The 14,001-nt window shown below is 43.0% G+C and overlaps 3 protein-coding genes across 3 annotated transcripts in view; 1 reads left to right on the top strand and 2 right to left on the bottom strand.

The window, feature by feature from the left end:
• The window catches only part of adam9 (ADAM metallopeptidase domain 9), a gene marked incomplete in the record, with an annotated part of 55,064 nt that extends 54,868 nt beyond the window's left edge, over positions 1-196 (bottom strand). Inside the window, 1 exon segment of the mRNA XM_038703264.1 lies at positions 1-196.
• The window catches only part of LOC119891504 (scavenger receptor cysteine-rich type 1 protein M160-like), a 1,270,577-nt gene that overhangs the window by 1,135,433 nt on the left and 121,143 nt on the right, over positions 1-14,001 (top strand). The gene's annotated exons all lie outside the window — the stretch shown is intronic.
• On the bottom strand, positions 3,464-13,165 carry LOC119891514 (DNA excision repair protein ERCC-6-like). Its single transcript, XM_038703219.1, has 3 exons — positions 13,009-13,165; positions 9,889-9,933; positions 3,464-7,723 (listed from the first exon to the last, which is right to left on the bottom strand). Exons 1-3 carry the CDS (start codon positions 13,062-13,064, stop codon positions 3,670-3,672), a joined length of 4,155 nt encoding a protein of 1,384 aa, XP_038559147.1. The 5' UTR covers positions 13,065-13,165; the 3' UTR covers positions 3,464-3,669.

Here is a 14,001-nt window from a genome sequence, read left to right as displayed (position 1 = left end):
TCCCAGTTAGCTAACGGTCAGAGCCAAAATGTCTCCCGCTGACGTTTCGGTCCTTAAATCTGTTCGTTAAAACACGAGCTGACAGTCTGAGTGTCTCCTCTGTCGGACCGCGCTTCCGTAAAGTCCGTCCTCACCGAGTGGAGCAAATATTTCTCCTCCTTGTAAACTCGACTGGAAGCTCAGCCTGCCCCAAAGTTAGCGGAAATGCTCGCTGCTTCCTGTGACGCATTTCAAAATAAGAGCATTCCTCGCCTAAAAACTACACAACGCGTGAAAACTGTAAACTGTAAATAAAAAATGATACAAACACCTTCAAATACTCAATATTAGTACACAACTTCTATACTTAAGTAAAAGTACAGATACACTTGCTAAATATAAAAGTCAAAGTTCCTGCTTTTAAAAATACTTGAGCATCAAAAGTAAAATATACTATTAGTATGGTTCTGTTTGTCAGGAGTTGGTGTTATTTCAATAATAATTCAACTTCTTCAGTTATATGTATGAGTATTATAGCGCTCTCTCGGGTCGCCACCCTCAGGACCCCCATGACTCAGATACCACACTGGATCAGGGAGGCCCCTGATAACAAGCTAGTTTCGAGGTTCTGGCTCACCCCAATTATCAAATGTTCAACTCCAGGTTCAAAAGGTTTCCTAGTCAAACCCCTCCAATCCTCAGCAGCGTCAGGGAGCAGGACATCTGAACATAATCTGGAATGTGTTCCTCAATGACAGATTCTTTGTCTGTAATGAGGTGTGTAGTTGTAGGCAGTGTGGATAAAACCTTACCTTGCAGCAGGAGAGATTCTCAGACCACCAAAAACCATAAAGAGACAGGATGTGACAGTATATCTCATGATCCATGTTTGCTGGGATTGGCTGATCTCTAATGTTCATGCAGAGGGACCATGATCAGTCACCCTGTAATTGGTCTTTTATGTATATCAAACCAAATATGGTTCACATGAACACAGAAGATATCTGCCCGCCTATTTTAATTTAGCATCGTTTATCAATTATCCATTTTTAAAACATCAGATTCATCTCTTGTTTTAAAACACGTCACACATTTTATAAAGCTGATTTGATCATAACACAAAAAACATCAAACAATGTTCTCTGCAGGCAGGAGGTTCACTTCCTGTGAGGCTCCTGTGGTTCGGCAGCAAACTGCTTCTAGTCAGACTTTCCATCACGTCTGTTAAAACCAAAGGTCATCTTCTAGCAGTCTAACTGTTTTTTAACCAACAACAGAAGCCTGCGGTTCTTCCATCTCCTCCAATATTTCCAGAACATTTTAAATTTTCCCATCCTTTCGAGTACATTTAAAAATAAGGTTTAGCAGTGCGTTTAAGCAATTACGCTCAAGAAATCGACTTTGTTATATACTGACTGTGTAGATGTACATCCTGTCAGGGTAAAGAGTAAGAAAAGAGAAAGAGCAACAGTAAAACTTGTGTTTCAGCAACTACACAACAACACAGTTATAAATTGATCTGGCAATGTAATCAGCAATTTCATATTATTTGTATGTTCCACATATTCTAAAGATATTAATAATCTAATAAGTGTATCACCAGGCTGATGCTTTCTGACATGTAAACTTCAAAGCGTGACCTACACAGGCTTTTATTTTGAAGTCCAGCTAGTTAAACCAGAAGTGATTGGCTGTTAGTTTCTGTCAAGTCACAAAACTAATCTCCAGCTGGAAAAACCACAGCTTCAACCGCGCATGCTCCTGTTATCGGGCTGTGCAGTGAAGCAAAGCGAGCGCCCCCTTGTTCACATAACTTTATCATGACTTCATCGGGAGGAGCTCCGACCTTCACAGAAACACCGCCGGGAGGTCCAGACACTTTATTCAAACAAACCTTTAAGGCTCTGAGCCCCCCAGCCAATAAAAGAGAAGCATTTGTTACACTGACCCGATTGGCTGAAATGTAATTCCAATAAAAGAAAATCTGAGACGTTAGTGAAGCTGCGACCAGAGCAGAGTTTACAATAATCCAGTTAATATATATTATATTTTTAGATTTTAGATTTCAAAATCAGAAATACGTTATTGATCCCAGAGAGGAAAGTCTTTGTTACGAATTGCTCACTTGCATATCTGATAATATCAAAATATTAAGGCATAGAAATAATAGAAGAAAGTAGTGAAGTAGAAAAAATAACGAAATACCAAAACACTTTTTAGAGGATGTGGCTTAAATATCTTAAAACAAAAACACACGAGGTAAAACAAACAAAAAAAAAAGTATTTCTGATTCTGTTATTCTGATTATCTAATTCAAAGAAATGACATGAATTATAAAGCCTGATACTGTAAAAGTTAATATCAGACCATCATATTCAGTATCGACGTTCAAAGAAAACAATATGTCCATCAATCTATCAGTTTCTTCGATAAAGGGCTGATGGTTTCAGCAAAACATTTTCTGCTTCTCTCAGTTTTCCATTTCAGTAAAGTGGACATTTCTTTAGTTTTTGGCTGCTGGTCGGACAAAACGAGACATTTGAAGCAGTCACCTTGGACACTGCTGGATATCGTCATTAGAGCTGCACCGATTAATCAAATTTTTTAATTAATAAAGTCATTTTTGAAGTAAAGATTCTCTGATTCCAGCTTCTTAAATGTGAATATTTTAATAGTTTTTTCCTCCTCTCTGACGGTAAACTGAATAATATTTGGGTTGTGGACTAAACAAAACATTTGAGGACCTCATGGTGGACTTTAGGAAACACTAATCGATTGATAATCATTAGTTGCAGCCGTAATCATCACGGGAACAACTTTCTTAAATTTTACAGACAAAACGATGAATGAAACCATGCTGACCCCTGAAGTGAGCTGAACAGGTAACAAGTAGTTTAATCTCAGTTAAAGTCCCTTCTGTTACAGGCCGAAAACACGAGACTTACAACAGAAACAATCTGATTTGTTTCTGAAAATATTCTGCATACCAAATAAATGTTTTTTAAATGCTGTTCTGTGCAAAGATTCAGTCCTGTGTTTTAACTCCTCTCACACGTGGCCGTTAGTCCAACATGACAAATTATAACTGCGTTTCAAAAACTACAAATTATCAGGTCTGAGGCGTAAGGTTGAAAAGGCGGGGTCATTGACTCTAATCCAATAAAAGTATTTTAGTCCGGCTCTGTTAGCAGGAAACAAACACAGTTTATGATTCATGTGCCGGTTTTGTTAAATAACTCGCCCAAAGACATTCAGCTCTACTTTCTAGTACACCAAGACATGCTGTTGTTAGGACGGTTGTGAGTATCGCTGTCTGGAGCTGCTGTGGTGCTCTGGGACCGTCTCGTCCTCTCTGCATGTTCGCTTTGCAGCAACAACTTCAGCCAGTTTGCTAACCAACAACCTAGCTAACGTTGCTTGCGGTGGAATTGGTTTTGCTCCAGACTCGCTTAACCCACCTTTAAGAAACGTGTCTTTATACTACTGAGGTCTGAAATGTCTCAACGTTTATTGGATGGATTGCCATGAAAAGTCATACAGATTAAAGTCTTCATTAAGAACCAAATGTGCTTGGATCTGAGAGCCACAGACAGGAAGTCAGACAGTATAGAGGGACAGACTAACACATAGGATTTGTCGAACAGCCAGCGTGGCCCTGATTGTTAACAGTCTTGGCCGGCTGGTAGGTTGTTAACGTCTCTGGCTCAGCTGCCGGTACAGCTGGATGGTCATGAGCTGGATCTCAGGATCTCCAGGTTTGATGTCGATGGCGCTCAGGAAGAAGCCCAGAGCGTCTTCCAGCTTCCCCTCGCTGTAGACCTCCCTCCCTCTGCTCACCAGGGAGTCGTAGCTCTCGTCCTCGGCGACGTCCTTCATCCCGTTGGTCTCGACTCCTGCATCAACGGTGCACTGATCCATTCTCTCGGAGGAGGCGAGCTCGGGCTCGCTGGCTGATTCCTCCAGGTTACTGCACATTTCCTCTGCCGAAGCATCGACGCCATCTGCAGACTCAGAGCAATCCTCCTCCTCCTCCTCCCCTTCTGTGTTTAAGGTCTCTCCAGTGGTCTCCTCCAGCTGAAGCTCATTAGTTGAACCAATGATGTCGTCCTCTTCAGCCTCGTCAGAAATGTCATCTTCATCACCTTCATCCTCATCATCCATGTCGTCGACGATGGACTGGATGAGAGACCGGTTTGAGGCCACTGAGGTGTTTCCTCCAACGCTCTTTCTCCTCCGGAGAGGGGTGGAGGCTCCAAGAACCTGGAAGGGGTTGTCCAGTTTCTCTTCTTCTTCGTCTTCATCACTGTCGTAAATCACTGCAGCTCTTTTCTTCTTCGTAGCCACAAAGGATTCATTCAGCGACTCGTCCATTTCAGAGGCAGACACGTTGAGGCTTTGTCCAAGTGCTTCTCTGTGTTGTCTCTCAGAAAGGGATTTATTCACGTCAAAACTCCCGTCCATCTGCAGCTGTGACAGCAGCTTCCTCTCCTCTGCTTCGGTCTCCTGATGATCCAGGACTTCACCTTCTGAGGACACGTCGCTGTACTCAAGCTGTAAGTTGAAGTTGCCCTCAAAGGATTCAAGCCCTGCGCCGCTGACTCGGTGCGACGTGTCTCCTTTGAAGCTTGAATTAGATGCATGCAGGACAGAAAGTCTTTTGTTCTGCAGGGGGGTGACACGAGCCGGCCCAAAGTCCATCATGGAGTTGTTTGTTGAGTGTGAAGTTCCGTTTAGCTGTTGTTCATCTTCATCATCTGCTGTAACGTAGGACTGGCTGCCGTCACCAGCTGCAGCATCTGCAGCTGCAGACATTTGAGACTCATCTATTGGTTCTTGTACTGAAGCATCTGCGGCCTCAGACGTTTGAGACTCATCTATTGGTTCTTGTACTGAAGCATCTGCGGCCTCAGACGTTTGAGACTCATCTAATGGTTCTTGTACTGAAGCATCTGCGGCCTCAGACGTTTGAGACTCATCTAATAGTTCTTGTACTGAAGCATCTGCAGACGTTTGAGACTCATCTATTAGTTCTTGTACTGAAGCATCTGCGGCCTCAGACGTTTGAGACTCATCTAATAGTTCTTGTACTGAAGCATCTGCAGACGTTTGAGACTCATCTATTGGTTCTTGTACTGAAGCATCTGCGGCCTCAGACGTTTGAGACTCATCTAATAGTTCTTGTACTGAAGCATCTGCAGACGTTTGAGACTCATCTATTAGTTCTTGTACTGCAGCATCAGTGGGCTCCGACGTCACCAAAGACTCCTCAGTCCCGTCCTGAGGAGAGGCGTCTGCTACTCCTAAGGAACTCCTTTCCTGCTTGACAGACTGAAGTTTCCGGGAATCCAGGTTCAGCTCTGGGAGCTCGTCTTGGCTTACTCCTGCAGCAGGTTGTTCTTCTGAGTTACTCTCATCTGCAGTTAGGTCAATAACGTGGTCACTCAGATTCTGTTGGCCGCCCTCCATGCCAGAACTGGACTGGTCTAAATCTACCACCACCGGTGACCTGTTAAAGTTGCTGTCATGCTGTGGATAGGAAGGACTTGGTCTTGGGTTTCTTGGTTTTTTCTCACGAGACCGCTCTCTGTTGTTGTCCACTGGTTGTCTGAGCCAGGCTGGTTCTGTGCTCGACGCCATGTTCTCTGTTAACTGCATCTGCAACTCTGACTCGGCCTTCATCAGCTCCTGGGCCTTCTGGACCCTCCCCTCGATGTAGTGGTGCGCCTCTTGGTCCTCCGGGGCCTCGTCATGGTTGACGTCGAGGGAAAACATGAGGTCGTGGTCAGAGATGCCAAACATCTCCATGGCGTGGAGGTGGGCGATGTGCTCGTCCAGTTCGGGGTCTGTTCGTCGGTGTCTGGAGTGCAGGGCCTGAAGCTGCAGCTGGGTGGACGAGGACCGAGTGTCCTCCAGAGTGAAGAGCTCCTTCAGCTCCTGCTTGCTGAAGTACCGAAAAGGGTTCTTTTTATCTCCGGTATTCTGTCTGATGAGGGAGTCTTTGAAAACCTGCCGCCTGTAGATTTTCTCCTCCACCGTGCCGCAGGTGATCAGCCTGTAGATGACGACGTTTTCCGTCTGGCCGATGCGGTACGCCCTGTCAACAGCCTGGGCGTCTGTTGCCGGGTTCCAGCTGGGATCGTAGATCACGACTCGGTCTGCCGCCGTCAGAGTGATGCCGACTCCTCCGACCTGGGTGGTCAAGAGGAAGACAGAGTAACGTTTGTCTGTCTGGAACTTGGTGATGCGCCGCTCCCTCTCTGCGATCTGTGTTATTGTGCCGTCCAGTCTCATGACTTTGAAGCCTCTGTTGACCAGGATGCGTTCGAGGATGTCCAGCACTTTCCTGTAATGAGCAAAGACGAGTGTGCGGTGGCCTTCTTCTCTGAGCCTTTCAAGAAGAGCAAACAGAAAGACGAGCTTCCCAGATTCGGATATTAAGGTGTCGTCAGAGACGTTAGCGATGCTGTGGGCGTCTGTCTCCGTGTCGTCACTCTGCTGACTTTCAGCTGTACTTTCGTCCAAGCCTAACTTGGCTATGGCTGCAGCAGAGAGCAGTCTTGGGTGGTCGCACAGCTTTTTGAGGATGGTTAGTTCAGCTAGAGGTGACCTAGAGGTCATGAGCAGCTCCTTGATGTGGTCCAGTGAAATGAACTGCCTGTATATGTCTTTCTGAGCAGAGCTCAGGTAGGTCCAGACAATCAGGTCGTTCTTTCTCGTGAGGGTGGGCATGACGGCTCCAGAGTCTTTTTGAGGGTTTTGGACTTGGCCGTCCTTGTTGCCCTGGTGTGTGCCGCTCATTTTGTTTTTCTGCACTTCTGCTTTTGTCCTGCGGAGGAAGTAGGGTTTTATAATGGCCATGAGGTTCTCAGACATCCGGGTCCCGAGGACCTTTTCCCCTGGAGTGGCATCCTTCTCTCGGGCCCGGGTGATGGGGTTCTCATACTCGGTTTTGAATGTTTTAGCTGTGCCGAGGAGAGTGCCTTGGCAAGCAAAGTCAAAGAGGGCCCACATTTCTTTCAGGTTGTTCTGGACCGGAGTACCCGTGAGAAGAACTCGGTGTTTCGAAGGTATGGCGGAGGCACTTTTGGCTGTTTTGGTGGATGAGGTTTTTATCTTGTGAGCCTCATCCAGGATCATGTAGTCCCACGTGAACTCTCTGCCATGGTACGATGACAGCTGCTGCCAGTTGTTCATGAGCATAGTGTACGTGGTGATGACGACGCCACCTCTCCTCTGAACTCTCTCCAGGTTCCTGGTCCTCTCTCCTTTGCTGGTACCATGGAACTCCTTGACCCTCATGCCGGGAGTCCATTTGGCAAACTCCTTGGTCCAGTTTGTGATGAGTGAAGTAGGCATGACCAGCAGCGCATGTTTGACCAGCTCATTATCGTACATACCAGAGAGGAACGAGATCACCTGGATGGTTTTACCGAGGCCCATGTCATCTGCCAAGATCCCGCCTTTACGCCCGTCTCTGTACAGACTGTACATGAAGGCCACTCCGTCTCGCTGGTAGTCGTAAAGCTTGTCATATAAGTCTTTGAAAAGCATTAAACCGCTGTTGTTGACGTTGACAAACTCTTCATCCTCTTCCTCAGAGTCATTCTGAGCAATAAGTTCTTCAATTTTCTTTATCCTGGTCTCCAGTTTTTGACTCTGGTGAATGTTGTACGCCGACTTGAAGAACTCCAGAGCTTTGCTTGTGTCCCCTTGTCTGAAAACATCTTTTGCATCTTGAATTAATCTGTAAGGGGGAAAAAAAGAAGGTTTTGAATCAGAGAATCTGAGTTTTAAGGCAAAAACATTCACATTTTCTTGAGGCAGAAAACCCTACAATTTCTACATCACCACGGCCCCTAAACTCGTGAAATTCATGTTAAATTTCAGAGCTGATCATGTATTATTTATTGAAGATTGATTTAGAAAGCTTTGAACTAAAAGTAGTAAGTAAGGGAAGTAAAATTCCAGTGAACCTTCAGAGGGGAGGAGTTTGGTTCGGCTTTCTGAACACAAACTGAGGACGGTTGATAAACACAAGGCGGCTTTTCCTGCACCGATACTTCTTTTATTCATTCACTTCTTTATCACTACAGCTCCATGCCTGCTCACACAGCGAGTGGGTTGACACCTGCTGGTCAAAACGAGTCACTACACTGATCAGTAATGGCTCCCATCCTCATTGGTCCACACAGACCAATGAGACAGAGTCATTAAACTGAATAAACAAGGAAGGTAGTTTCCTAAACACGGCTAAACCTCTGAAGGAGAAACACGTGCAGTTAATGCTTCACTGGGTTTCTGAAGGTTTTTACATGTGAGCATGAAAAAGACACCGGACAGTTAAGTATGGCTGCAGCAGCGTTTTAATACAGATGGAGATCAGCTCTGATACGCAGCTAAAACGCTGCTGTGGACGGAGATCGTATTCGTTTTAATTCTCCGTTTCTAAACTCAAAAGGAGTAGGTTAGATACGATACGCTATGACAGAGGAAACCCCTCTTCAATGTCACTTGGCATTAATATTAGAGCTGTAAAAATTAACCGATTAGTTGTTGACTATTAAATTAATCGTTAATTATTTTAATAATCGAATCCAGCTTCTTAAATTTGAGTATTTTCTGGTTTCTTTCCTCTAGACTGTCCAGAACTCAGCTGCCAGGCTTTTAACCAGAACAAAGAAATATGACCACATTACTCCTATTTTAGCTTCATTACACTGGCTCCCAGTATGTTTTAGAATTGACTTTAAAATTCTATTGATCACTTTTAAAGCTCTTCATGGCCTCTCGCCTTGTTATATTTCTGACCTTTTAGTCCCATACGCACCAGCACGTACCTTGAGATCCTCGGGCAGAGGTCTGTTGTCTGTTCCAGAGTCTCGACTGAAAACTAAAGGGGACAGAGCGTTTGCTGTCAGGGCCCCGAGGCTCTGGAACAGCCTGCCCGAGGAAATCAGGTCGGCTGAGTCACTGAACTCTTTTAAGTCCCTTCTTAAAACATACTTTTATAGGAGAGCCTTTCCCGATCTTATTTGACTTTATTTTATCCCTTTTATTTATTCTATTTTACAAATTTTATATTTATCTGTATTTTAGTCTTTTCAATGTTTTCATGCTTTTATCTTGTATTGTTTTTGTATTATTGTCTCTTGGGTATTATTGTCTTTACACTTGTTAAAGCACTTTGTAACTTGTTTTTGAAAAGTGCTCTACAAATAAAGATTATTATTATTATTATTATTATTATTATTATAATTAACTGAAACTGGACAAAACAAGACATTTGACGACAGACTCTGGGAAGCACTGATCGGCATATTCTGACATTTTATCGCTGAAAAAACTGATCGATTAATCGAGAAAATAATCAACAGGTTAATCGACTGTGAAAATTAATATACTTATTATATTCTCTCCATTAATAAATGTTGAATTGATTCATTTAGACAAACAGCTCTGGTGTTCAGGGCTGCAACTAATAATTACTTTGATTATCAATTCATCCACCGATTATCTTCTCTATTAATCAATTGGTACATAAGAAAATAAAATGTTAAAAAATTTTCAAATTACTGTCAAATAAGAGAAAGAAAAGCAGAAAATCTGCATGACTGAACAGCAGGAACTAATGTTGAGTCTGTTTTATCAATCAGAACATTTGCAGGTTAATTTCCAGTCGATCTTCTAATCGTTTCAGCTCTGCTGTTGTCACAGACGTTATTAAAGAGCGCTCGGATCTGGCTGATAAGTTTAGTTTCAGAGGTGAATCAGATCTTCTCCATCAGTTAGAAACAGTTTTCAGTTCCACAGAAAGTGTACAAAGCTGATAAAAAGTCAGTGAATAAATATAAAGAAGAGATCCTTTTAATTATCAGGGCTCCTACCAAACAGGCCCGTTTATCGATTTACCTGTGGTAGGCGTCCATGTTGTCCTCCGTCTCCATGGACAAAGACCTGTGGAGGAGGTACAGTCAGAGTTAGAGACACAACACGCAAGATGTTTCAACTTTCAACATTTTTAATCCAGTTTAAAGCGAATAGCATCACATTTAACAGGAGTTTCTGCAGATGCCAGTACAGGAGTGTAAAGAGGACATGTGGGAGTCCAGTCTGCTGCTAACACCTGCTCAGACACACAAACGGAGGTCTGTCCGTCTGCTAATCAATAACCCAGGAGGTGGAGGAGGAATCTGCATCTGTTTAAACTTCTCCTTCAGTAATACAGGCTGGATTGGACACTCATAGATCAGAGCCCTTAACCCCGGTGTTGTCTTATTAGGGCCACTCTGTGTAACAGCAGAAAGAAAGAAATTATATCTGATGACTTTTCCAGGAGTGGTCATTAGTAAAAGGGAAACCTGGCCTTTGTTTATGTTATAAGGTAAAATCATTAACACCCCCCCCCCCCCCAAAAAAAAAAATCAAATCAATTTCAGGCTAAATAAACATTTCTTGAACACATTTTAGTCAGAGGCTATGAAGGTGCTGCAGGTGAGAGTTCTGCCTTCGCTGAAGCCATCAGTGAACGTTTCAGGTGTCCGGGAGGAACAAGAGAACAATGATTCGGATGAGGATGAGGAGGAATCTGAAGAAGACTGTGGGCCGGATTCACTAACATCCTAAATAAAGGGTGCTGAATTTCGTGTGCATTGTAAAATATTGCACACTGTGCAATTTTAGTACCTGTTATGGGTGATTTCCTAAGAATTACTGTGTAGATGAGAACAGGAGCAAACACAACAGTGTTTTAATGGTTTCCCCCATGGAGAGTCTGGAGGGAAAGCAGCCACAGCGTAAAAACCTCGGTTTGTTTCGTTCTGTGCGTCAGTATGTGGAAATCGTCTGTACCGGCCCATCCTGCCTGAGATTGCACTAAGTGCTTTGGACAACACACCTGAAAAACTGCTTTGGGAAACCCCAGCAGAAACAGCTACAGTGTGCCCTGTACGCCCCATTCCCTCTCCGGTACCTACTACGGGTTGTGTCGCTGTTAAGACACAGACCGTTCCCTCTGGCTGGATGAATTTTATGCGTGATCCGTGCACTACTGCAGCGCCACGCAACTTTCTAAATTCTTCCATCTCACAGAGAAAAGCAGTCAGGTCGAAACGAAATTTGCTTTATTGGCATGAATGTTAAAACAACAGTATCGCCAAAGCTAAAGGAAAATACTAAACATGTTCTATTAAACATGGTTCATCGAATAAATAACATGTTTTTATTTCTATATTGGATCCATCCATCCATTGTCAACCGCTTATCCTGCATACAGGGTCGCGGGGGGGCTGGAGCCAATCCCAGCTGACATCGGCCGAAAGGTGGGGTACACCCTGGACAGGTCGCCAGTCCATCGCAGGGCCACACACATAGACGAACAACCACTCACGCCTAAGGACAGTTTAGGAGACACCACTTCACCTAGCCTGCATGTCTTTGGACGGTGGGAGGAAGCCGGAGCACCCGGAGAGAACCCACGCAGACACGGGGAGAACATATACTGGATATAGAACAACATTATCTAATATTGTTAATTTCGCTACTGTTCTTTCATTACAGCTGCGTCTCCTTCTCCAACGATAACAGCAGCAATCGCTGAGCAACACTTTGCACCTTCCTTTCAAACACATTAAATACAGATGATGTTGCGCTCACATGAAATAGCGTCTGGGCTTGTTAGATCACATTGCCTGTAGTAAATAAATGTATTTGCATGTTACCCTCCCATTACTTTGCACAATAAAACTGAAACGCCCCAAATTGCATATTCATTAAGGCAAAAGTAGTAAATGAACCACAGGTGCTGTCTGGCACTTTTGAAAGACGTCACTCTGCGTGCGCATCGTTAGTAGATCTTACCTGTTAATTTGCGGGTGATGGAGTTTGCACACGTTTTTACTCCCGTAAACCTTTAGTGAATCTGGTTATATCATCACTATGTTGCCAAAAAATGTTCTAGTATTTTGTTTCCCTTCAATAAAATGCATTTCAAACTACTTTCTGCACATTTCTGCTGGTTCCTCAGGCTACACAAAAAAATAATGTTTACACCTTTAGCAGTAATAATGATCATAATAAGCCTTTATTTTAATAACAGGTGTGTTATAATAAAAACTAGTGGTGCCCACAAAGGTCGTGATAAAGGACGACAGATTGTTTCGTGCAAAATAGATTTGAAGGTAAAAGGGTAAAAAATATGAGTTACAGATATCAGCATGAAACTTTTTGATTACCTAAATTAGTTTATGTTTAAATATGCAAATGAGTCAGTATCTAATGATAACTTTGCTTTAGTTTAGGAGAAATCCGCACATGCAAATGGACAAATTGCATACATATATATTTATTTTTTTAATCTGTGCAAGAAAAGAATCAGATCTGAGATGTTAACATTTGCTTCCATAACATGTCTTCGGTCACACTAGAAGCCCCAGAATTCATATTTAGGTGTGTATTTTACTGCAGTTTGTTCATTTGCATGTGCGGATTTCTCCTCAACTAACCCAAAGTTATCATTAGATACGGCCTCATTTGCATATTTAAACTTAAACTAATGTAGATAATCAAAACGTTTCATGCTGATATCTGTAACTCAGGCTTATTATGATCATTATTATTGCTAAATGTGTAAACATTATTTTTTTTGTAACCTGTGGAAGCTGCAGAAATATATATATATATATTCTAATCATTCTCATATTTTTTGTAGATATCTTTATATCTATACATGTTTATTGTTGTTGCGCACCCAAACAAAACAAATTCCTTGTACGTGTAAAAACACCTTGGTAATAATAGTGCATGAAAGAAACACGATGGTTTTTGTCTGTAGTGTCTTTAAATCCAATTCAGCTGCTTTATTTTAGGGGTTTAGTGAAGGAGGAGTATCCTGACAGTTTTCATCTCCCTTTCAGACTCTTTGCCGGGACAACAAAATAAAACCGCAGCGTCGCAGCGTCCATGCGGGTTTAAAAACAAACAGGAAGGAGGTTAAAAAGCTCGTGTTGGAACATGAACACCAGCTTTACTCACTTTTCCAGTTTCTCTGAAATCTCCTTGACTCCGCCGTCATGTTCAGAAACCTCCATAGTGACAGTTTCGGCTGTTCAACCTGTAGAAACGCGTTTTTCCCCGCAGACTAACAGGCAGCTGCTGCGGGATTCACCCGCCGGACACTTCGTGTTGTTGCGTTTGAACCCGCAGCTTCTCCCCCCGCCAATTCCTCCCGGCGAATCAGAGAGCACGCTGTACTGACGCTGCGGCGATGTCGTCCAATCCTGGAAACAGACAAGCAACAGTAGGCGGGACCAACAAAAGCACAGCCAATGAGAAGCGTTGAGCCCGAAAATCCCGACCAAAACAGTTGCGTTCAATGGCTGCAGGAAATGCCCCGACATTTCAGAATCTGCCAGAGTTACTGTGGAAAACGGCAAAATTATACAAACTCATACAAGAAAAACGTGTCCACCCAAATGTAAATGCTGAATTAATTAAATCTAAGTAATATTAATACGTCTCCCCAAATAAAAGTAGGCCTATGGTTCACATGCAGAACTAGAGCCAGGGTTTTTAAAAACACTGAGGTCATGAATGCATCTGAAGGGGGAATAAACATGGAACAAACAGAAGTACACAGAGTGGAATACAAGTATATAAAAAACACAAATAACAATAACATAGTGAGGAATACTATATTGTTATTGGATTTACCAAATTAAAAGTATATAATGTTCAACCTCATGCAGGAAAAGTAAAATGCTGAATTTACAATTATGAACACGACATTGTGCCATAAGAATGAATGCCTTTATTTTTATGTAAGTACTTATTTTCTTTTCTTTGACTTTTTTAAAAGTAAATTATTCTCCCACATCAGTGCTAAACAGCACGAGTGGAGTAAAGACACCAGAGGGAGGAAGCTGTATGACATCAAACCATCAATGAACCCTGATAATACGATGATCTTCTTCCCTCAGATGGATCAGATTATGTTGCCCAGATTAAGGCTGTTGGCAAGTGGTCTGG

The sequence above is a fragment of the Micropterus salmoides genome, unplaced genomic scaffold, assembly GCF_014851395.1.
Source record: "Micropterus salmoides isolate LMB-PRFRI ecotype aquatic unplaced genomic scaffold, ASM1485139v1 Ms_hic_scaffold_7, whole genome shotgun sequence".
In the NCBI taxonomy this organism is placed as follows: Eukaryota; Metazoa; Chordata; class Actinopteri; order Centrarchiformes; family Centrarchidae; genus Micropterus; species Micropterus salmoides.
Note: the sequence above shows the minus strand (reverse complement) of the source record. Positions and strands in the feature narration are given on the sequence as shown.

What these genes read in the sequence shown, in the direction of transcription:
- LOC119891514 (XM_038703219.1), bottom strand. Translation starts at nt 13,064, where the DNA reads ATGGAGGTTTCTGAACATGACGGCGGAGTCAAGGAGATTTCAGAGAAA. An exon ending in ATTTCAGAGAAACTGGAAAA is followed by an intron (nt 9,934 to 13,008) that starts GTGAGTAAAGCT and finishes CCTCCTCCACAG; the next exon opens with GTCTTTGTCCATGGAGACGG. An exon ending in AACATGGACGCCTACCACAG is followed by an intron (nt 7,724 to 9,888) that starts GTAAATCGATAA and finishes TCCCCCTTACAG; the next exon opens with ATTAATTCAAGATGCAAAAG.